Source organism: Theobroma umbraticum, unplaced genomic scaffold (genome assembly GCF_002168275.2).
Source record: "Theobroma umbraticum cultivar Fairchild unplaced genomic scaffold, ASM216827v3 scaffold_44.0, whole genome shotgun sequence".
Classification (NCBI taxonomy): domain Eukaryota; kingdom Viridiplantae; phylum Streptophyta; class Magnoliopsida; order Malvales; family Malvaceae; genus Theobroma; species Theobroma umbraticum.
Window position 1 is genome coordinate 507222 of NW_018397255.1, and position 23263 is coordinate 530484.

The 23263-nt window shown below is 38.2% G+C and overlaps 6 protein-coding genes across 10 annotated transcripts; 4 read left to right on the forward strand and 2 right to left on the reverse strand.

The window, feature by feature from the left end:
* Positions 1-189: 189 nt before the first annotated feature.
* On the reverse strand, positions 190-3357 carry RMR1 (receptor homology region transmembrane domain ring H2 motif protein 1). Of its 3 annotated transcripts, XM_021419111.2 has the most exons (6): positions 3222-3357; positions 2815-3045; positions 2326-2718; positions 1700-1797; positions 615-682; positions 190-514 (listed from the first exon to the last, which is right to left on the reverse strand). In XM_021419111.2, the coding sequence occupies exons 1-5, from the start codon at positions 3340-3342 to the stop codon at positions 659-661; spliced, it is 867 nt and encodes a 288-aa protein (XP_021274786.1). In that variant the 5' UTR covers positions 3343-3357; the 3' UTR covers positions 190-514; positions 615-658. The 3 variants fall into 3 exon arrangements, with proteins under 3 accessions (XP_021274786.1, XP_089641913.1, XP_089641914.1); XM_089785787.1 differs by having other exon boundaries at positions 190-682; XM_089785788.1 differs by lacking the exons at positions 190-514; positions 615-682 and having other exon boundaries at positions 694-1797.
* Positions 3358-3570: 213 nt separating this feature from the next.
* On the forward strand, positions 3571-6771 carry LOC110409674 (S-adenosyl-L-methionine-dependent methyltransferases superfamily protein). Of its 2 annotated transcripts, none has more exons than XM_021419110.2 (10): positions 3571-3704; positions 3877-4021; positions 4352-4442; positions 4878-5075; positions 5163-5395; positions 5497-5628; positions 5843-5910; positions 6023-6084; positions 6202-6336; positions 6638-6771. In XM_021419110.2, the coding sequence occupies exons 1-9, from the start codon at positions 3592-3594 to the stop codon at positions 6333-6335; spliced, it is 1176 nt and encodes a 391-aa protein (XP_021274785.1). In that variant the 5' UTR covers positions 3571-3591; the 3' UTR covers position 6336; positions 6638-6771. The 2 variants fall into 2 exon arrangements, with proteins under 2 accessions (XP_021274785.1, XP_021274784.1); XM_021419109.2 differs by having other exon boundaries at positions 6614-6753.
* A 685-nt stretch (positions 6772-7456) lies between these two features.
* On the forward strand, positions 7457-11318 carry LOC110409672 (oligopeptide transporter 7-like). Its single transcript, XM_021419106.2, has 6 exons — positions 7457-7629; positions 7744-8341; positions 8835-9404; positions 9737-9992; positions 10270-10452; positions 10575-11318. Exons 1-6 carry the CDS (start codon positions 7593-7595, stop codon positions 11154-11156), a joined length of 2226 nt encoding a protein of 741 aa, XP_021274781.1. The 5' UTR covers positions 7457-7592; the 3' UTR covers positions 11157-11318.
* A 505-nt stretch (positions 11319-11823) lies between these two features.
* Positions 11824-13780, forward strand: LOC110429260 (protein NUCLEAR FUSION DEFECTIVE 4-like). Its single transcript, XM_021445201.1, has 3 exons — positions 11824-12150; positions 12319-13133; positions 13236-13780. Exons 1-3 carry the CDS (start codon positions 11824-11826, stop codon positions 13726-13728), a joined length of 1635 nt encoding a protein of 544 aa, XP_021300876.1. The 3' UTR covers positions 13729-13780.
* A 199-nt stretch (positions 13781-13979) lies between these two features.
* Positions 13980-17654, forward strand: LOC110429261 (S-adenosyl-L-methionine-dependent methyltransferases superfamily protein). 2 transcript variants are annotated; one of them, XM_021445202.2, is made up of 8 exons: positions 13980-14269; positions 14360-14513; positions 14769-14848; positions 15037-15093; positions 15381-15441; positions 15552-15667; positions 16449-16581; positions 17084-17654. In XM_021445202.2, exons 1-8 carry the CDS (start codon positions 14170-14172, stop codon positions 17361-17363), a joined length of 981 nt encoding a protein of 326 aa, XP_021300877.1. In that variant the 5' UTR covers positions 13980-14169; the 3' UTR covers positions 17364-17654. The 2 variants fall into 2 exon arrangements, with proteins under 2 accessions (XP_021300877.1, XP_021300879.1); XM_021445204.1 differs by lacking the exon at positions 15037-15093 and having other exon boundaries at positions 13984-14269.
* A 2277-nt stretch (positions 17655-19931) lies between these two features.
* Positions 19932-21655, reverse strand: LOC110429262 (Pathogenesis-related thaumatin superfamily protein). The gene is made up of 3 exons (XM_021445207.2): positions 21211-21655; positions 20423-21092; positions 19932-20297 (listed from the first exon to the last, which is right to left on the reverse strand). Exons 1-3 carry the CDS (start codon positions 21281-21283, stop codon positions 20087-20089), a joined length of 954 nt encoding a protein of 317 aa, XP_021300882.1. The 5' UTR covers positions 21284-21655; the 3' UTR covers positions 19932-20086.
* Between the last annotated feature and the right edge of the window lie 1608 nt (positions 21656-23263).

The window sequence follows — 23263 nt, forward strand, 5'->3', positions numbered from 1 at the left end:
TTTGTATTTCATCAATTACAAGAAAATGATTATTGTCAATAAATGAATGATTATTGTCAAGGTGCTCACTGATTGAGAAAAGAATTACAAGAAAATTGCCTTCCTTTTTTCTCTCTTTCTCCTTTCTTTTTTAATATTTTACCCCAAAGCTGCATTCATGCAATAGTGAAAGAAATCCTGCTAGGAGGATGAGCCATCTTGGAACATCAGCTTTTTATTATACAAACAAGCATGGCAGACGGCTTGTAAAACTTTCAGCCATTTGAACTAAAGCTGAAGAACCATTTACAAGGATTTTGTGCAGGCAAGACTGTTAGGTTTTGGTTGGCAAGATGCCCGTGGTTCATTTTGATGCCAGGCAAGAAGATTAGTTGGACATCACACTGCAACAATTTTACTGACTTCACATTAAGAGGCTACATCAGCATCGTCCCGGACCTCTTGTCTATACTTTGAAGAGACAGGTGCAGAAATAACCTTCTGATGGGGATGTCCCTCCCGAGCACAAAGCACACTGAAACATAACGTTAGGAAGAAAACAAAATCTGAGGCATCTGGGGAAAGAGGAGCTTACATGATTCATATAATCCATTTGATGGATGTTTACTTCATACCCAATTTGAAAAGAAAGCCAAATGATCATGCCCAATCATTGATTCTAAACCCGGCTACTCCGCTTGATCTGTCAAACGAAAAAAAAAAAAAAACAGATTTGGGTAATGATAAAACATTTTGGGTAGAGATTCTTATCTTGCAATTTAGGTGAGAATGTAGACAAAAATATGTCTTCATGACATGTAACAAAGCTAAACAGACTGGCCATTGAAGTAATATTTTCCACCACCAAATGCCATCCTTGCACAATTAGACCAAGTTCTAGTATCAATAGGGACATTTCGTCCCCACTGCTATTTATGTCCCTCAACTGCTAGACTTAAAAAAGACTTCCATAACCAAGATTAAGAAGAAGCATGACTTCCTACAATCTCAAACTGCTAAGGAAAATCGCCTCGACCAAAACCAAAGCACAAGTGCAAAAGCTAACTATAGGCTGGCTTAGGCGTTAGTTTATGCACACTTTTTGTAAAAAGCATAAGCCTTGTGCAGAAAATCCTATTCATGCTTTTAAAAGAAAAGATGTGTCTGACATGTACTTTTATCACATTGGAATTGAATAGATGGCTGATGCTCAACAAGCTATCAAAATTTATGCAAATACCATAACCAATAAGCTATCAAAATTTTTACTTCCCTCTGTTTCAATATATCATGAATTTAAAAAAAAAAAAAATACGTAGAACTATTTCCCTGACTTTCATAAACAACTTCTATGTATGTACTTAGTTAATCAAATGCTCATGGGGGCTTAGTTTGACCATAAAATCAGATAGAATATGCAACATCCAGTATAAAAAGTTACCAATCGCCAGTTTTAAAATCATAACTAAACAGTGACACATGCAAAATGTTTGTTTCATTTCATGTGCAAAAAGCCGTTATAGAACTCCCCTTAAGTTCTTCCAGTAAATCCATAATTACATATGATTCCATTTCTACAATAGCTTATAAACAATTTAGCTCACAATACAAGAAGCATGCCTATGACAGGGGATGTAACTGTAGAATGTGAATATTCAATGAGAGGAATTAAGTTGCACCACTAAACACAAAGATACAACTATGGCCTTTGCTCACTAACCTCAGAATATGCAATTTTGGTTGTCATATCGAGTTTGCAAACAGGGCAGAATGTTCCCCACTTAGTCAGCCATGACTCCACACAGCTTGAATGAAAATCTGCAAGCAATTTCATGTTGATTAACTGATATCTAGTCACAGAATGCCAGAGTAAGGAAACAACAACTTAAATAAAAAATGATTGGGGAAACAAGTTTTGTATGTGGCATTCATCTGTCTGCAAACAACAATTCTAAAAATACAGAAGGACAGTATTCATTTAAATTGTGCTGTCAAAGCAATTTCTAACTAAATGATTGAATATGTGCATGAAAGCAGAAACTGCGGTCTATTGAATTATAAATTAAAAAAGTTCCTCTAGTTCAATCTTTCTCATATTTTTGAAATTCACGAAAATCTGCACACTTCACAACAAAGAATTTAGCACAGACTAAATATCATGTATCTTCCAGCTTCTACATTTTAAACAGTCGAACTCCTCAACCTCATGAAAATCAAGCTAGCCTGTCACAGCAAAGAGATCCCTCCTTGGAGCTAAAACAATGTTAAATTATCCACCACAAGTAAAACATACACTGCAAAATGTGACATAAAGACTAGAAATAAGCCACAGAAGCAAAATCCCACCATGTTGACAAGGAAGAACTTTAAGAATTTCCCCATCCTTGTAATCCTCAAGGCAAATTGCACAAGTTTCTCCAGTGCAGCACTGACTCAAACGAGCAGAACTAAACGTGACACGAGGAAGAGCTTCGACCATCTTGGTATCCACACTTTTTACTGAGTTTCTTCCTCGCCAATTTGACAAGCTTCTGGGGCCAATGAAGGCTATCACCAAGAAAGCTGCTATAACAACAAGTGATAGAAAACAGATAGCAAATACTGTCCACGCCCTTCCATTCAGCTGCCTATAGATGCAGCATTCTCCCATTTCCCCTTTAGCATGATCTTTCAAAAATTCACCGGCAGATTTTGAAACGAAAACAGCTTGCACTTCTATTCCTTTAGGGTCCATCATCACTTCAAAAACACACAAAAACCTCATTTAAGCTAATTTTCCATTAAATTAAATAATCTTCTAATTTTGAATTAAAATTAGAGAGCAAATTAACTTACTGTAAACTAAATTGCCTCCATTTCTATCATCGTAAACAATTGCCGCAGAAAAACCCGCACTTTGAGCGTTTCGGATTTTCTCCTCGAAAGAACAATCGCCCCGAATTATCAAAGCAAACTTTACCCAGTCAGTTCTGTTGGAACCGAATTCGTTCCGGAGCCGAGTACAAGCATCCAAGGGATCCGCCACTTCTAGTGCTCCGCAAACTGCCGAGTTATTCATGCCACGAGCTAAAGAACATACAGAAAAAGAAAAAGCAGTTAACTTTTTTTTCTTCTTGCTAGAAGTTTTAGCTCAAAGTAGAGAATTAAAACAATTTAAGCTTGAAAAAGGTTGTTTTTTATTTTTTCAAGCTTTCCTGCGTTTTCCTAGTAAACAAACAGGAGAAAGGCAGAAGAGAAGTTACCGAATTTGGCGGGAAGGTCGGCGAAGGACAGGGAGAAGGGCTTCAAGACAACGGTAGAAGAAGCTAATTCGATCAAATAAGCAATAATTACTAAGGATAATCCAAGCCAAGCTTCTCTCATTGCTATCTTCCTTTGCTCTTTTTTTCTTTTTCTGAACCTGTTTCAGCTGTGCTTCAGATTTCTGATGAACAGTCGAGTAAAATAAGCGTCCCGTAGAAGGCGCTAGCTCTACGTAGGAACGTCGTCGTTTTCGAATACTCAACACGGTGCGTTTTAGTTATTCGGTGGAAGGGGTTATCTACGTTTCTTTCAAGTTCCCGAACCCTGCCACCGCTGGCGCTTCTTAGGCAAAACCTTTTCGGTTCGGTGATGGATGAAATTTCGAACTTGCCACTGCCAGAAGCGTTCCGTAACTTTCTCGAAGAAAATGGAATCGACCCTTCAATTTATACAGCTTCTGATTCAACCCCTCGTTACATAAGGTAACTTTGATTTAAGTTTGTTGTCGTCGGTAAAGCTGAAGCACACGCCTTTGGTTGTATTTGGTTTCATTGTTGGTTTTTATTTGTTGCTGCCTTGCTTGGGTTGATTTGCAAGTCATTTGTTTGCTTGTGTAATTTTGTTTTTTTTTTTTTTTTTGTGTTTGGGGTATAGGTTGAAACCTGGGTGTGAAGCTGAACTTGAAGAAATTGAAGCTGAGATGAAGTGTAAGCTTAGGAAAGTGGATTGGTTACCTGGTTTTTATTCTCTTCCACCTGATATTCAGATTGCTAATTCAAAGGCATACCAGGATGGAAAGGTGAGGAATATGGAAGCCATATCAATACTTGGCGGTGATATTCTAGCTTAGTTTCCTTGATTGATGGAACCTTGATATTTATGCTTTTACTAAATCAATGGTGATAAGGTCTTGAAGTTTGCCTGATATTGCATATATAAAGTGATTCTGGTCACTTTATTCCCTCTTATCCTATAGAACTGTTTTAAGAGATGGTTGCAGCTTGTAGTTTTGAAATTTCACTCTTTAATGTTTGTCTCTTGGTCCTTTTAGGCAGTTTTTCATGATTGTCAGTCATTTACTCTTTTGTATATCTTTCAATATTTTCAACTAATTGTTTTGGTCTTTCAGATCTATGGAATTGACGCTGCTTCCGGAGCTGCTGTCTCAGCTTTGAAAATCTCCCCTGGGGATCATGTTCTTGATCTATGTGCTGCTCCCGGTAATTGATCTTTTCTTCCTGTGATTATTTATAGTCAACTGGTCTGGTATATTTGCTCAAACCCTTCACCGTGTCAGAGGAATGGGAGACTTGATATAGTCCAAACCAACTGCAAAATGCAATGCCTGTTTTCCATCTTGAATGGCTCATTCTAATATCAAGTGTTGCACAAATCTTTGATGGGTTTATGTCTGTGATTCTGTTTATAATACTTCGATTGTTAGTTTGATTTTTACTGAGAACCATATTTGTGCGTATACTTCCTCTTCTTATGACTGACAAATATTAAGAAGCTAGAATGTTTATTTCAGGAAAGATTGGTTTAGAAGTATCTAGGATTGAATTCTCAAGTGATTTTGTAGATTCAGCTCGGCATAGGACGTTGTATTCATCTAGAATTCTTTGCCTAATTTATTTATCACATTTGCCTTTCAGGTGCTAAAATTTGTATGATGTTGGATCTTCTTGGTGATTTGGGTTCTGTAACTGGTGTTGATGTTGCAAGACATCGTTTAGCAGCTTGTAGAACAATATTGCAGAAATATTCCTTGGGTGATCGGTGCCGACTATTTGTTGCTGATGGAACAACATTTTCTCTTGCTCCTGTGAGGGTTGATTCAGTTTCTAGATCATGTAATAAATCTTCTTCTTTTTTTTTCAAGAACTCTTTACATACATGTCTATGTGCTATGACATATTCCTCTATCTAGTATTAAATAGGTGAATCTGCATTTGAGGATGACAAATTTAGGGAGTGGACTCCCAGGAGACCTTGGAAAGAAAGGAAAAGAGCTGCTAAAGCAAGGGAAGCCAAGTCTTCACAAATGGTTTCAGTGAGTGAAAATCCTGAACTTATCTTTTATGGACGGCATTCTGGAGTAGTTGGGCTCAGTAAAAATGAACTATATAAAACCATGTCTGATCTTGAAGTTTCAAGCTGTGGTTATGACAAGGTGAAGTTGCATTTTGTTGAAAATCAGCTGGCAATTTAAAATGTTATTTTTTCATTCTATCTCGCAAATGCAAGCTAATAAATATTTGCAACTTAATTCAGGTGCTTGTGGATGCAGAGTGCACTCACGATGGATCAGTTAGACACATCCAAAAATTTGAACATTGGGGCTGGAGAACACTTCAACGCCGTGTATTGGATGCAGAGAGAACAGATAGTTTAACTGTACTTCAGGTAATATCTTTTCTTCATCACAATATGGTATATTTTTAATTTTAGGCTTCTGAAATTATATTTGATTGAGAGAACTGCTCATTCTGTTCTTCCCATTATTCATTGCATCCTGTTCACTATTCTAGTTGTTTACCATTGGGAGGCTACTAAATACTCTCACTTTTATTTTCACTCTTTTCTTCTTCTAACATTGAGCATATTTGTTGTCTTGCAGTTAAAACTTCTACGGAATGGCTTTAGATTGCTGAAAGTTGGGGGTTTGCTTGTCTACAGCACTTGCAGGTGCATTTCATTGGCATTTCTCATTGCTTGTAGGTTTTATAGTGCACATACTCGCATAAAAGAACCAAAATGATGTTATGTTTGCTTTTCTTATCTTTTCCACATCAATTAGTTTGACAGTTGCTCAGAATGAAGACATAGTAGAGCACTTCCTCAAGGAAAATGCTTCTGCTGGTAAGGGTGTTGATACTTTAAAATCTCATATGAGAAAAAGGTGTCTTGCAACATAGAGCCTTGTTATCTTTCTCTTTCAATCTTATGGGGTAGAGACATTGCCTTTGGATCCTGCAGAACTACAGGAAATTGATGAAGCTGAAGGGTGGCCCTGTAAGTGTGGGAGGATACCAAAGACCCTACGCTTTGATCCATTGACATCACAAACTAGTGGACTTTTTGTGGCTAAGTTCACAAAACTGGCCACTTAAGGTCGGGTTCCTTCAATTCTCTACAATAACTTTTGTATTTCTTTTGGAATCTTAAAAAAATCTTTTCAACTTGGCCCAAAAAAAAGGTTTAAGGTTGGTTTCTTTTCAAATCAATCGAAAGATAAATTTGCTATATGTATTCGTACTACTCATGCTGCATGTTAGCCATATAACTGTAGCTACCATGCATTAGTTACTGATTTACTAGAGCATGGTCTCTTTGCTTGTGGGTGAAATGTTCTTCATTGCTTCCATTCCTCCCTTCTTCTCTCTCCCAGAATCGAATACTTTTCTTATAGCAGAGAATCACCTCCATGTTGCTGCATTTCCGCCTCTTCGATCTCAACTGCTGCCTGTTTCAATGCTTATTGGTATTGGATCCTGCTCACCGCCAGACGGATTGATGCATATTATAACCGCAGAGAGGGGAGTGTGGGGAGTTCATAACGATGCTTCACGTTGCATGTATTTCGAAGTTACTGATTCTGCAGATCAAAGGTTACTGGAAAAACTATCCGATATTTGAGAATCTTAGTATAGATTACTAAAAGGTAACACCATATTTAATATTTCAGTAACGAATCCTATTGAATATCCATAGAAGTTTATTAAATAGAGACGAAATTTATGAAAAATAATCATGTATTTTGAGTTTACTGATATTGCAGGCCAGGGGTACTGAAAAGCTATAAAACTATTTGATATGTTTGCAATATCTCACCATCTAATTTTTCAGTGATCCTAAATTACTGAATATTCATTTACATTACTAATAAACTAACTCTGTATCTAATATTTCATTAACTCTTAAGTTGCTGAGTTTGCATGACAAAAGTTATTAAACTATTTGATATTTCAGTAATTTAATATCTAATATTTCAGTAATGTTAAGTTATTGAATATCCATATAGATTACTAAAATTGACGTCATGTTACTAAATCAATTATAAAAATAAATAACACAATAACATTTTTATTTACATTTTCAACATTTCCTTTTCTCCCAATTGGCCATATCTGGATATTGTAGTCAAGTTTTACCAACTAATTAATCTTTAATGAAGAAATGTATCTTGTTCTAGAAGTGGGACAGATACATGAATGACCTCAGGCTCAGGCCACCTTAAAAACCAACGGTTAGGATGAGAGCTGATTAGGCAAAGTCCAGCCCGTTCTTATCTTTGGGCTTTGTACTCCCAAAATAGAAAGCCCTTTGATCCACATTTTGAATTCCGGGAAACGGGAACAACCGTTACGATGACAACCGCCATTAACGAAGTCACGGCTCCTCTCAGTAAGAAACGCAAACTTCTCTTTTCTTTATGTTTTGATTTTCAAGCAAACTATTTCCTTCACTTTCTCGCGCTTTCTTTGTGACTTTTCTCCACTCCAAACAACTCATGCGCAGTTCAAAAGTCTCGGTCCGACCAAATCCAACCCGATGCCTCCGGTTCAATCCCGTCGTCGCCGGACGATCTCGAGAACTCTCCTATCGAGCAAGTGGCTCTCACGGTCCCCACCACAGACGACCCTTCCCTCCCAACTCTCACGTTTCGTACGTGGATATTAGGCACTCTAGCTTGCGTCCATCTCTCGTTTCTTAACCAGTTCTTCTGGTACCGTCGAGAACCTCTCTCCATCTCCTCCATCTCCGCTCAGATTGCGGTGGTCCCTCTCGGCCACCTCATGGCGGCGATGGTCACCGACAGAGTTTTCTTCAAAGGTGGGAAATTTGAGTTCACTCTCAATCCCGGGCCGTTTAACGTGAAGGAGCACGTGCTGATCACGATCTTCGCCAATTCCGGAGCCGGGAATGTCTACGCGATTCATTTAATCAGCGCCGTGAAGATCTTTTACAAGAAGGAGATGTCGTTTCTAGTGGCGTTGCTCGTCGTTTTTACCACGCAGGTGCTGGGGTTCGGCTGGGCCGGCGTGTTCCGACGCTATTTGGTGGAGCCGGCCGCCATGTGGTGGCCCCAAAATCTGGTCCAAGTTTCCCTTTTTCGGTTAGCTTCCGTGTCTCAGACCGTCTTATAAAAAATTGGAACAATTGATCAGACGATCAAAGTTTCCCGCAATGAGTGTCTTCCCACCTGCTCTTGCAGTTGCTTAGTGCTTGTCGAAGTTCCTAACGCTGTCCCGTCGGTTTCATAAAATTTGTCGTTTGTCTTAATTATTGACTAATGGAATCACGACAGTATCTCCTAGATTCTCTGAGTCCAACTTTTGCACGTTTTTTACAGGAGCTTTTTACCAAAAAAAACTAAGATTTAAGATAAATAGGCTCAATAATATCAAATCATGGTTCATGCGGAGAGATTATCATTCAATATTGAAAATCAAATATAAAGAATTAAAAAATGATTAATGATGAAGGGAAAATGTTAATCTAACTCTTACCATGTTTACAACTACATTTGTTCGATCTACCGAGTGTTATTGTTTGGTAATGAATTTTTAATGTTGAACTTCTACTAACAAACACCATGACATCAACAGGGCATTACACGAGACAGAGGAAAGAGCTAAGGGCAGATTGACAAGAAACCAGTTTTTCCTAATAGCTTTCATTTGCAGCTTTGCCTACTATGTGCTTCCAGGCTACCTTTTCCCAGCTTTGTCTTCCCTGTCCTGGCTTTGCTGGGTATTCCCAACTTCCATCTTAGCTCATCAGTTAGGTTCAGGACTCCGTGGCCTGGGAATTGGTGCCATTGGATTTGATTGGTCCAGCATATCCGCTTACCTTGGAAGTCCGCTTGCCAGCCCTTGGTTTGCAACTGTCAACATCGCTGCTGGTTTCGCTCTTATCATGTATATCATCACCCCCCTTGCTTATTGGCTTAATGTCTTCAAGGCCAAGAACTTCCCAATATTCTCAGATGGCTTGTTTACTTCTACTGGCGAGAGTTATAACATTTCAGCTATTATAGACTCAAACTTCCACATTGACATGGAGGCATATGAGCGTGAGGGCCCTCTGTATCTTAGCACCTTCTTTGCCATGTCTTATGGGGTTGGCTTTGCTTGCTTGACTGCCACTGTTGTTCATGTTATCATCTTTAACGGGAGGTAAGCCTGCTAACCTGTTTGCTTGAGCCATTAAGCATAATTCAATTCCCTCTCATTTGCTCATTATGATGAATCTTAGATTCCAATTACTTGACCAAGAGGCTTTTCTCTGCCATATAAAGCTTAATCATCTTTAGAATGCATGTTGATGTTGCTTCCCACATGTGCATGTATTCTAAGTTGTTGCTCAATGTCCATATAGCCCACCCGCTTTATGTTTGTATGACAAGATTATACCATCAGGCACAGAAGGCATAAAACTGATATCTGCCAACTGATTTGAACCATTAGTCTGTGTTAGTAAGTTAAAGTCACTTTTCTTAATGTTGTAGAGAAATTTGGCAGCTAAGCAAGTCTGCCTTTCGCGAGAAGAAGATGGATGTGCATACCAAGCTCATGAGAAAATACAAGCAAGTACCTGAATGGTGGTTCACGTGCATCCTCGTCGTAAACATTTTGGCAACCATATTAACGTGCCAGTATTACAACGATCAACTTCAGCTGCCATGGTGGGGTATTTTGTTAGCTTGTGGTCTAGCCATATTTTTCACTCTTCCTGTTGGAGTTATTGCTGCCACAACAAATCAGGTATAGACTGGGTATTTAATAAATTTCACTGTTTTTTACCAAAAATTTTGTGTGTCCTTAACGCTTTGGAATGAATATTATTATTGGTGAAAGTTGGATGCTTCTTTACCTCTTCTTCTACTCCTATCATGCGTATCGCCAATTTTATCTAGATTTGGTAGATTCTTTGCATGTGTGATTAATTCTTCCATTTCAATAACAATCTGCTAGTAGTTTTCACTATCTGTTCTGTTAGTTTTATTTCAGGATTCTGACATGGATAAAATTTATTTTGCAGACACCAGCTTTGAATATATTTACAGAATATGTAATCGGGTACATATACCCAGGGTATCCTGTTGCTAGCATGTGTTTTAAAGTTTATGGATACATGAGCATGAAACAAGGGATCACCTTTTTGCAAGACTTCAAACTTGGTCATTACATGAAGATTCCTCCTAGGGCCATGTTCATAGCTCAGGTCCGTCTCGTCGTGATTCTTTTTCCTTACTGTAAGAACCAAATAAGAAAGTAGCTCTTCATGTTTTAAGGTGTTTCTTCCTGCAATAGCCTTCATCTTTCATGGTGTGATATTCTTCTCAGGTGGGTGGTACAATGATCTCAGCATTTGCGCATTTAGGAACAGCATGGTGGCTTATGGCTACAGTTCCAGACATATGCAACAGAGAATTGCTTCCTACTGGCAGCCCATGGACCTGTCCTAGTGATCATGTGTTCTACGACGCCTCTGTTATCTGGGGGCTAATTGGACCTCGTAGAATTTTTGGTGATCTTGGCTACTACTCTGCCATAAACTGGTTCTTCTTAGTTGGAGCTGTAGCTCCAGTCCTTGTTTGGCTTGCCACTAAGACTTTCCCAAACAAGCCATGGATTAAACTTATTACCATGCCTGTGCTCTTGGGTGCGACGGTCAACATGCCACCAGCCACTGCTGTCAACTACACCAGTTGGGTTCTCATTGGATTTGCCTCTGGTTTTATTGCTTATAGATACTATCGTGGTTGGTGGAGTCGCCATAACTATGTTCTCTCTGGCGCACTTGATGCTGGTTTGGCCTTCATGGCGGTACTGCTATACTTGTGCTTAGGAATGGAGCATGTCAGCCTTAGCTGGTGGGGAAGTGATTCGGATAGATGTCCTTTGGCTTCTTGCCCAACCGCCTAAGGGATCGTCGTTAAAGGCTGCCCTGTTTTCCGAGCGAAGCAAGTGTTCAGCTTAAGCCCTTTCGAGTAATTTATATCACTTGTGTAATTCTTTGTTCATAGCACATTTGCAAATAAGCTTGTAATTTGTGACATGAATTTTTTTTAATTCTTAATTATAATATAATTTTTATTTTGTCACAATGTGCCGCCCTGGTCAACAGCAACAACTCATCGTAATTAAAACCTGAAGAAGGGAGAGCCTTTAATCCTAGGGGTTCAGTCTGTATTTCTAGTCAGTTTACTAGCTCTAGCCAGCATACTTCCATTCTTATTTACTCCAGCTGATTTTGACATGCCAAATTGTTTATTCTTCTTCTGCAGCAACTCGACCTTCCAGCTCATCATTTGCTCCTGTTAAACACATTGCAATATTTTAATAGCATCCCACTGAAAGCTGACTGCCTAATATTTGGGCTCTTTCATTTCGCTACTTCTTTGACCCAGAGAAACTACTGATTCTAGTCGTGGGATTGTAAAACCATGGTCTGACGATAAACAGTTGGTTTTGTATAATTTGAATGCCATTATGAAGGTAAAACAAAAACTATAAATAGCTATGGCCAATAGTTCCCATAATAGCTCATACGCAGCAAAAGAATTTCAACTCTCTTTCGTTCTTTGATAATATGGGTCCTTTGTTTTCTGCTACTTATGCTGGAAAATGGCTAGGATTGGTCACAGCTATATGGGTTCAGGCAATTTGTGGCAACAATTACACATTTGCTAATTACTCTGATGCATTGAAATCACTAATGGCTCTTACACAGCTGGAGCTCAACAATCTTTCAGTCGCTAAAGATGTTGGCAAGGCTTTTGGACTTCTTTCTGGCTTTGCTTCCGATTGTTTGCCAACATCAGTTCTACTCATCATTGGATCACTGGAAGGGTTTATAGGATATGGAGTTCAATGGCTTGTTGTCAGCCAGCGGATTCGTCCTCTTCCATACTGGCAGGTAAGCTTCCACATAGAATGTTATCATCAGAAGAATTGTGCTAATGATCAGCCACATAGAATTTCCATTGATTCTTGAAAATGGAAATTAACATGTGCCTGCAAAGCTTCACTGTCCTTTTATCAGTATGTATGATATTACCTGACTCTGGATTATATCCTATTGCAGATGTGTATTTTCCTGTGTCTGGGAGGCAACAGCACAACATGGATGAACACAGCAGTTCTAGTGACTTGCATGCGAAATTTTCCTAAAAATCGTGGCCCGGTCTCAGGTATCCTTAAGGGTTATGTTGGACTTAGCACTGCAATCTTCACAGATATCTGCACAGCTCTCTTCTCTTCTGACCCTTCTACATTTCTCTTCATTCTTGCGGTTGCTCCTGCCGTTGTTTGCCTCGCTGCTGTCTTCTTCCTCCATGAAACCCCACCGGCTTCAAGGCCAAGTGAATTGCAACAAGAAACACAATATTTCCACATCTTCAATGGCATTGCTATCGTATTAGCTGTCTATCTCTTGGCCTTTGATATCAGTGGAAGTCATGGTCAGTTTTTGTCAGTGATATTTGCAGTAGGACTTGTTACCCTTCTAGCGACTCCATTGGGAGTCCCATTGTACTCTATTCTATCCAAACCAAGGTCAAACTCTGATATTGAGCAACCAATGAAGGAGCCATTGCTTCTGAACCAATCAAAGAAGCTGGAGACAACAACTGCTGGTGTTATGCTGGAGGATCCTGACAGGAAACGACCACTGATTGGGGAGGATCACACGATCATTGAGATGGTACAAACATTTGACTTCTGGATATTGTTTGTGTCATTTCTTTGCGGTGTAGGTACTGGAATGTGTGTGATGAACAACATGGGACAGATGGGGCTAGCTCTTGGCTACGCTGATGTGTCCATTTTCGTTTCTCTCACCAGCATTTGGGGTTTCTTTGGACGCATTGGTTCAGGTTTATTATCAGAATACTACATCTGGTAACTAAGTTTTGCTTCTCCCTCCCTGCTAATTTTTTGAAAAAATCATCTAATCACTTGCCATGCCATCTAATTTCTCAAACAATTATTTGATTTTTGCAGGAAATTTGGGACTCCAAGGCCTCTCTGGAATGCAGCTTCTCAAGTTTTAATGGCCATTGGATTTGTCATCATGGCCTTTGCCTTGCCAGGATCACTCTATGTTGGTTCAATCTTGGTCGGAATATGCTATGGAGTTCGCCTGACAGTAACAGTCCCAGTTGCATCAGAACTTTTTGGGCTCAAATATTATGGTCTTGTATACAACATCCTCATTCTCAACCTTCCTCTGGGATCCTTCCTGTTCTCGGGCCTGCTTGCTGGTTATTTGTACGATGCCGAAGCCACCGCCAATGCGGGAGGAGGCAACACCTGCATTGGGGCTCATTGTTACCGCCTTGTCTTTGTCATCATGGCCATAACATGTATCCTTGGATTGGGCCTGGACATGTTGTTGGCTGTCAGAACAAGAACTGTCTATGCCAAGATTCACGAGAGCAAAAAATCCATTACTGCTACAAAAACTACAGATCATTCTTCATCAGCAACATGCTGAGCAGATGCTTTTCTGTATAGAAATTTTTTTAGTTTGTCACCAGGTATCCATCACTGATTCACTTCCCTGGACATTGTAAATAAGAACAGTTGCTGTATCATTCTCTTAGGCTTCAATTACCCAATAAAACTGGATTGATTATTGTTTTTACATTATAATGTCATGGATTCAGTCTTATAAAAGCCTTACATTGAATATCATTTTCTACTTTCTAATAGAAGTCAAGCTCCTATGCTACAACTAACAATAGCATGATCACTTAATAAAAAATTAATATTAATCATCGTTAATTATATTAAAATTAGGATTATAGCTTGGTATAATCTCAAAATTAACAATTTGGCACTTAAAGCGACAGAGGGTCTCTCACTCTCAGGCCTTACCAAGGAGAGAGCAAACTAAACAGCACAAACAAAAAAAAAAAAAAAAGGAAGAAGTTCAATGGAAACTAACAATAGCAGTTCAAATTCGAAGGCTTCAGCTTCTTCGCTGAGATGGGAAATCCTTCGCCGAGCTGTTCTTCATCGGGCCAAAAATACCGGTACCCTTTGATCCATTGACGTTTATTTCTTTATAATGACAGTGTTTGTTTCTGATTATCGATCTTAAAGTCTTAATCGTTTTGTATAAGATGAGTCTCAATTGGGAATGAAACGCATTTCCAGAAAAGCCGCAAAAGGGTTCAACTTGATACCGTGCCAGCTGCTCCACCATGATCACGACGCTCGAGATGCCCGACTCTGCTACACCTTGCCGGTTCAGGGATCTCCCAAGCTTGTTTTAACGTGAGTTTTTATGGATCAGAGTTCTTTTCTTTTCCCGTGTTTTTTAACGGGTTTTATTGTTTCTTGTCGCCATTTCTTCGAACACTTGGTGCAAATGATTTTGGAATGATTTTGGGTCTCAAAAATCAATCTTTTTTACTCTAGAGTTAAAATCTGGTGCATATTTCTTCTCTAATCTGCTTATTAGTGAAGTTCAAGAATCAATGGAAGTATGATAATATTGAACATGTTCATTGTCTTTGAAAATTTTTGCAGCCAGAGAGTGGATGATACTGCCGACCTCAGTGATTTTGAGATGTGTAACAGATACAACATTGACAATACCGGGCTTGTCTGTAAGTCCCCCTTTTCATCATTTTTTTACTTTGTTCCACTCATTGTTTATCTTTAGTAGTTTTAAAATTCAAACTTTTGCCTCTGAGCATGAGTTGTCAAGGTTCATCCTTGTTGAGTAAAATTTGTCTGTTTCATTGCAAGGTGGTTTGGTTGTGCTAACTGATTGAAAGGCTTAAATCTTTTTAAGTGCTGATGCAGGTTATGATGTTGTGTCATATTGAAGTTCAGTGCCCTGCTGCTGATGGTAAACTTGTTTTGAGAAAACAAATATAACAAATTTCTCTATATTTCTGTCATTATTGCCATGAATTCTAATTGCTTGTGGTCACTCTCAATGTGTATTATGTATCTCATTAGTTGCAAATCTTTGGGAAATGAATGAAATGATGGGATGGAAATGGGACACACTTTTCCTCTCAGTTTATCTTTGTTAGACCAGCTTGAAGATTGTCGTGGAAATTTAAAGTATGCCCATTTTCAGTTAGTTTTTGTCTTTCTTACTTATTTTGTTTCCTTTCTCATCTTAAACAGGTCAGTGGCCATCTGAAGATGTCCTTGCCTATTTTTGCTTATCACATGCATACATGTTCAGGTTTGTAAGTAGGGTTACTCTCCTCTTATAAAAATGCTTGTTATTAACTTGTCTTGTTCTATTCTACAAGTCTTGCATAATGTCTCTGTATTCTTCTTCTGATATACCAGGTCTAAAAGAGTTATTGAGCTTGGATCAGGTTATGGCTTAGCTGGATTAGCCATTGCTGCAGCCACAGAGGCATTAGAAGTTGTGATTTCAGATGGAAATCCTCAAGTGGTTGATTGTATCCTTTTGACTCCATCATGTAAACTGTTATTATAGTAGGAAAAAGAATAATCTTAGTTTAATGCTCAAAATGAAAGGAAGTCATTTAACGAGGAGATTTTTGTTTAACTATTTTTTTGTTTTGATTTCAGTCTTACTTCAAGCCATTTTTTAGCAACCTTGTTGTGTGAAACCTAGAAGTTTCTGGTATTGATTGCTTAATAACTTATGAGAATTGGGTTAGTACAGAGTTGCATTCTTGTGATCTTTGCATTTTCTTCCTGTACTTACAACTACTGAACTTAGTTGCATGGTCTGAGACGGATTGGAAGTCATGCATGAAAATTGTAATGATGGTAAACTTGACTTTTTACAGCTTAATTATTTGACGAGCTAAGTTTTTAATGGTGACACTAATTGGTTCTTGGGCTTTTAAATCTGCTAGCCTGATGGAAAACTGGTCAGCTATGGGACCATTACCCTCCAACTTATATGTGTTTCTTTTTTGTTTTATTTTTGGAGTTGTAACTATTGTTTTCTCTATTGTGCTCAAACAATTAGCATTAAAATGAGTTAATATGGTTGTTACTTGATCATGTTTATAGAAGCATCAACTGGTCGTTCTTGACTTAAAATCTTTGATCTTTTTGTAATTGTGAATTTAGTAATTTTCTTTGATACAGGGGATATTCCGGGTTATTGTGTTATATTATTTGTGGAGGAAATGATACTCCCCATACTTCCTTTTCTTTCCCTTTTATTCACTTTGAATTTATGTTTTGAGGTTCCTTAACATGAAGATATTCAACATAATATTAACATGAATTCCGGAGCATTTGGTGACACGAGAGTGAAGTCCATGAACTTGCACTGGCATCAGAAAGAAATTTCAAATCTCTCTCACACGTTTGATGTCATTGTTGCAAGTGATTGGTAATTTCTATTATCTGCCCATGTATTATCAATAGCTCGTGTATCATGCTCATTGTTTTTTATCATGCATGAAAGCCACAAGGATCATAAAATTTGGATAGACTACACACCCTACCCTTGACTGTGTTTTAAGTGCTTTCTGACTGGCAAATTATATCTCCCCTTTTGCTATGGATAGCACTGTAGTGCTGGTCACAATCAGTCCAATCTTTGCATGTACTTGCCCGTCCACATCCATAGAATTGCATTATCTATAGTATTTCTTTCCCACTCAAGCATTTTATAAGTGATCTAGCAAGGCTATTGGAGTAAAACTTATTTGTTGGCTGCATTTTTGGTGGCCTAGGGATGTCTGCATGTCTAAGTTTTCTTCACTAGTCGACAAAAGTACCTATACATGGTACATGCAGAGACACATTTGCATACAGTGACGTAATTTTCTCACTTTTATGGTGCGCTTATCGTCTTTCTTATTCTTAGCCTGACATCCGATTTTCAACAGCACCTTTTTCAAGGAATTCCACAAAGATCTTGCTCGAATAACTCAGCTCTTGCTGAAAAATGTGGGACCATCTGAAGCTATATTTGTCAGCCCTAAAAGAGGTAATTCATTGGATAAGTTTCTGGGGGAAATTCAAGATAATGGCTTGCTTTTCAGCATAACAGAGAGCTATGACACTGAAATCTTGAGGCGTCATCAATGCTTCATGAATGGTGACGATTCCTGGCCTGGCTATGAAAAAGATCATTGCTACCCTTTATTAATTAGAATTACCCGATGAACTGTTGGAGCTCATATTCATCCCATCATCTCAATGAAATCCATTAACTTTCAAAAAAAATGTATTCATCCCAGGCACCGGTACCTGGGGAACGCCGGTTGACCCATGGTGTGGGCAGGCATGAGTAGAATACTGGTTATCTTTGCACGACACGGAGATTCACATGTACATACACTTGCCAAAGTGAATTTCAATTGCTATTTGCCAAATGATTCTCTTGGGAACGGAAAGTGTACTGATATTCTCTTTTTGATTTATTCTATTCATAGTGGCTTCCTTTTTAAATGCAAACATGGATGAACGCACTGAAACTTTCCATGGAATATTCGTTTATCTCCCTTTGAGCAACCAAGTTACACTTTGAAAGCTTTTATTTTGCGTGTCAATAACTTCATCTCTCCAACTAAGGAGATAAATTAAACTACTTGAAGCTCCAGGAATAGAACCCCTGCAGGTATTGGAAAAATTCTCTTCAATAATTAAAAAAAAAAAAAAAACCAAACCACCCTGAATGTAACTTGAATCTTAGTTGTTACGAAAGTACTGCTTTTTCTTCAATCTTCTTCAACAAATTGTTGGGCTGCTTTTCTTACAAGTAACTTTTGTTTGAATTCACTGAACAGGTAATGAAAGTGAGTAGCCACGAATCAGATGATTCAGGATGGAAAATCAAGGCTGAAAATGACTTGGGTTTAGCATGAATCAAACTACAAAATCATCCTCCAAATTCATTTTCCCTGGAGCTTGTTGCTTTCATGTCATTTCCCTCTTTCAGTCTTTCTTTTAAAAATAAACCAATCCTGGTTAGCGCTGACACTGTCCCTGACTTACATCTTTATTCCTACTTGTACATAATTTCCATTCAAACCTTTTAAAGGGTCGGTGACAAAGTAATACAAGAGTGGATTCAACTTAAATCAAGTTCATGTTAAGTACTTTCAAATGAAAGGTAGATAGGATGATTTACAGCAATGAAAACATTGTCGTATTGGGTAAAAGAGAATGTCATATTAAGTACTTCAAAAAAAATAAAATATTTTAATCTTACATCAAACAACCTAGAAGATTATGAAAAAACTTATAAATGTAAGTACAACATATTCTATTAGTTTTAATCTTTAAAAGATAATGAGTCGTGACAATCCATACAAAGCTTTCAAAAATATGGTATTGCTTGGGGGAAAATAAAGAAGCAAAAGGTTGAAAGACAAAGCAACAATAGGGAAATGGACTTCCAATCTCCTCATCTCCGTAGGAAAAAAAATATGAATGAAAGAAAGAAAGTAGTTTTGTTTCCGTTCTTTGTGAAATTGCCACGGGTGGTGTTCTTTCCCAAAACAAGTTGGGGTTGGAAAATCATTTTCCACAGGAATCTGATTGTTCCATGGGCGGCAATTTGGATCGTTACTTGTGTTGTTGGCTTCTGCACCTTTATCTTCCCTTGTTATTTCTAGCCAAACTTTTCCTTGCATTGCCACAGGCAAAGCTGCCCTACCATTCACACATTTTTAGGGTTTTGTATATCAAAAATAAGAAAGAAAATACATATATTTTTTCTTATCCTCTCACTTTGGCTAATCTAATCAAAGCTGTGGTGACGTTTCACCACATATTCCTTCTTTATTTTTTGTCGTTTTTAAATTATCAATGAACCAAACAAAGTTTATAGCAAACCGTTGAATGTACTCGAATAATCAATTCAACAGTTGATGCATAATATATTTACCGAGGTAATTGATTTTCGAATTTTTCTACCCTAAAAGTAATAGCAAATATGAATATTGCATGCTTTTTTTACTTTCTTTTTTTTTTTTGTCCCAAGACCAAAATGTTCTTATATAAAAAAAAATTCATAATTATTCGATAAACGTGGTATTTGATTCAGTTTAATCATTTAAAAAAAAATTGATGGTGATGTATTCCTATAGATATCTACTGTTAGAAAGGAATTGGATGATGACTTTGATATATAGTTGGAATGATAATTTGGCATTTTTTAATCAAAACCTAATGAACTTTAGTTTATCTTAGGCTTATTTTTTGACTTTCTAAGATGCCACTAGGCAAAATGTTTCCCAAGCTGAAGTAATTTGTTCAACATGGTTATGATTTGATTAAGAAATTTGATATAAGTGGAATCTTATATCACCAAGAAAATATCTTTAATTCCCATAAAAAAAAATCTCTTTTTTTCTTTTTTCCTTTACCTTTAGAGTTAATCACAAACTCTCATAAAACCTTTTTGATTCTGCCAAGTTGTAAGGAAAGTTTACATTAAAAAAAATTTGTAAATTGGGTTTAAAAGCAAAAGAAAAATGAAAAATTTTATTTTGTCGTGGTAGATTAATAATTAAAATTTTTAAAAAAATTAATGACGGTTCTTATCGAACGAACTTCCACATAAATCAAAACGAAATTCGGATTCACATTAAAAGCAACACTTTTTTTTTCTCCTTTTTAAGTTATTTTCCTTTTACACTGGAATATTTCCACTTTAGAGCAGAAGCTGTGAACCGTAAGAAATTCAATCCCAAAAGGCAGAAGAAAAGGCAAAAAAAAAACTATTGCTAAAAGAAAATTATTCCTTTTTTTTTACATATTAATAGCTGTATTTTAACATTAAATAGTCATAATTTGGAAGTGGGTGCTCTAAACTTTACAATCTGGAATTTGTCCTACTTTCCTTTTTGTCTCTGGAACTTTGGATTGGGACATTGGGGGGGCTACAAGTACAGGAATGAGAGGACAACAAAAATGGTGACAGCAAAACAGTATTGGGTTGGGGAAAATGGTTGGGTTCTGGTTGAGTCTCCGGTAGCCAAATTTGCAAGCCATTGACTGGCCAGCTCAGCCGCTTGCATCGGGTCTGGGACCGACCCTGATTCATCTGTTGTTCCTGTCGTCTTTGGAGAAGGATCCTTTGAAGATTTCAAGCTGCATCGGGATTAACCCTATGTTAAATCTATATGTAACTATCAATCTTTCAAGTAACAAATAAGAACGGATTGAATCAAATGATGTAATATGTTGCCAATAAGAAGGTTCCTGTTGAAATTTACCTTGGAACATTGGGACAGAAAGTGATGGAGTAATCAGCACCAGTGCAAGTGAAAGTGCTGGTGGCATCATCGAAAGCATAGCTATAGGATTTGGGGCAAGCTGATTTGAACACTTCTGAATACATGGATGGCTTACAAGCAGCCGGACTATTGAAGGCGCCGCTACAACAGTACTCCGGGTTCCCGAAGGCGTCGCAGGCGCTCTTACAGGCGCCACCGCCATCAATTCTCAGCTCGGAGGGGCACTTTTTATTCAAATCCGACACACAACCAGTAGTGGCACAGTCTCCTGAGCCTCCACTTCCTTCCACAATCATAGGCAAATTATAACCATCAACCAGGCTCACGTCATAGAAGTCCTGCGATCCTGAACCGAGTGTAAACTCGGCTAAGGTGGCCGGAGGGATGGCGCCAGCTCCATTGCATTCGGCTTCGCCGGAGCCGCAGTCACCTGTGGCGCATGAACCGTGGCCAGAGTCATCGAAATTGCAGCCTGTTCTGCCCCAGAAACGACCTGACCAGCCAGTAGGAGCTTGGAAGGAACGAGAGCTGCCTTTGGTGAGCTCAAAGCCTGTACTTTCCAGTTTTGGACTTCCTGGATTGGCTAGAATCCCAGGCCATACTGTGTAATCGCATTTGTTGATGAATGTGAAAGTGGCAGCCGTAACACCTGCAAAAAAGAAACAGAGCGGAAAACAGAGGGTCAGATTGGTTTACTCCTCAAAAAGATTAGAACTTAACGAAAATGCGAACAACCAAGTCTCTTAAAAAGCATAAATCCTCACTACCTTCAAGAAACAAGACGAGAATGAAGCTCAAGAACGTTATAAAAGAATGGTAATGACAGGAGAACCGAGCCATGGGGCATATATCTCTCTGTTTCTGTTGTTAAATGACTGTTTCAGTTCTCAAGTTTTTGTTTTTTATTTATTTATCTAAAATGGAATGTTGTGATTGAAACAATGGACAAAAAGTAACTTAAATTAAGTAAAGCTAACGTTGAAGATGGTGCAAATTGTGGGTATCCAAAAGAATAAGAAGAATAAAAGGAAGAAGAGTAGCCAAGACAGGGGAAGAATGAAGAAGATGTTGGGGACTACCACCCATAAAACTCCAAAGGTTTTTCTCTATCTGTTATGAGCCTTCACTCCTTTTCCATTTTGTGAGAAAAGAATGGATGGAAATAAAGGCTGAGGGTGAGTGGTGGTGGTGGTGGTGGGGGGGAATCTAATAATCTGCCCTTCATCCCCTATTTATAAAGGCAAACACCCTTGAATAAACAATCAAAGACAGTACCAGGCATACTCAAATGACCACCTCACTGTCACTTGTTTGCTTTTTTGGCCCCTCTCACCTAGCAATTAGGCTTCCCTCTTTTTGCTTCTTTATTTTTTTATAATTTAAATAAAAATGTAAATCTATTATAAGAAAATACTACCTTTTTTTCTAATTTTGGAAGAAAAAAATTTTCTATTTTAACTATACATATTGTGAGGCTTATAAGGTCCACATTCTCACCAACCGCTCATTCTTCTATGCATATCAAAACTCTTACTTTTAAGATGTTATTATTCATGTCAAAAGCATCTTGAAAATGATCCTATGGATTTCCCATGGATTTGCTGTTAGAATTAAAGAAAGAAAGAACGAAGAAGAATCTTTTCTATTATAGTTAAGGACATGAAGATTTGAATGTGAAACAATTTTCCTTAGAAGGGATATGTGATTCTTCATTAGGACATGAACCAATGAAAAGGACCTTGTAAAGCAATTTTTCTATTTAATTTGATGTAGTAATTATGAACCAGATAAATCAAAAAAATATGGACTCCCACCTTCCTGTTCCAATGATAGCTAAAACCCCTGTTTTACCCTGCTTCTGCGGCGGTATTTCAGTTATATTTTGCCTTTTCTACCAATCCATTGGGAGTCCAATTGACTGACCATTTTTTTGACCTATACTTGACAACAAAATTTGAGCCTATATTTGCAGAACAGGGGAAGCTTTTTCTTTTTTTTTGTTAATTTTTTTCTGTTCACCTGCAGACATGGAAGGACCCACGATCAGGACGTGTAATTCGGCACCACGTGTCAAATACGTAGCACTGTCGTGTCCACTAACTGGCGAAGTGCGGTCTCCTTGTATCAAAGCAGATTCTCTTCCCTCGTCGTCATCTCTCTCTTCTTTTCTCACCATCTCACCAACAATCGGAAACCTCACCAACAAGACCAACCCGTGTCTTTTTGCATTCCGACGACGGCGTCATCAGGGAGCTAAACCCCGTTCAGAAGAAGAAACTGGCATTTCCCAGATGTTGGCCATGGTCGACATTGATTCAGAGAAGGGAGGCAAATCACATGGTAATTGAGTGGATGCTATGCAACCAGGGTCGACCATTGAAACAAAGTTGTTTATTCCTTACTAACATCTGACTAAATTCAATAATTACCATTCATTTAGACATTGGGTACTTCAAACTTTTATGGATAACTTCTTTGCGAAGCATATCACATCGCAAGTTTCCATTTTTTGTCCTTGATTTTGGAATGCAAATCTTTGAAACGTACTTGTCTAGGAGATCACATGAGTGGAAGTGAAACATTAATTAAGGAAAAGTATGGTCAATAAACCTTGCAGTGTCAGAGTCCAATAATCCCACATGGACAAGTCTCCTGACGGCCACTACCGACCTACAACTGTCCAAATCTCATGTGCAAAGGTCGTCGTGCTGCTGCACATGGGAGTTTTTACCCATTTCTTTGCTGCAACTCTCATCGCAAGTTCGTTGGTTGTTTCCTTTTTTAAACTGCTTTAAAGGGATCCTTAACTTTTTCAGTGTA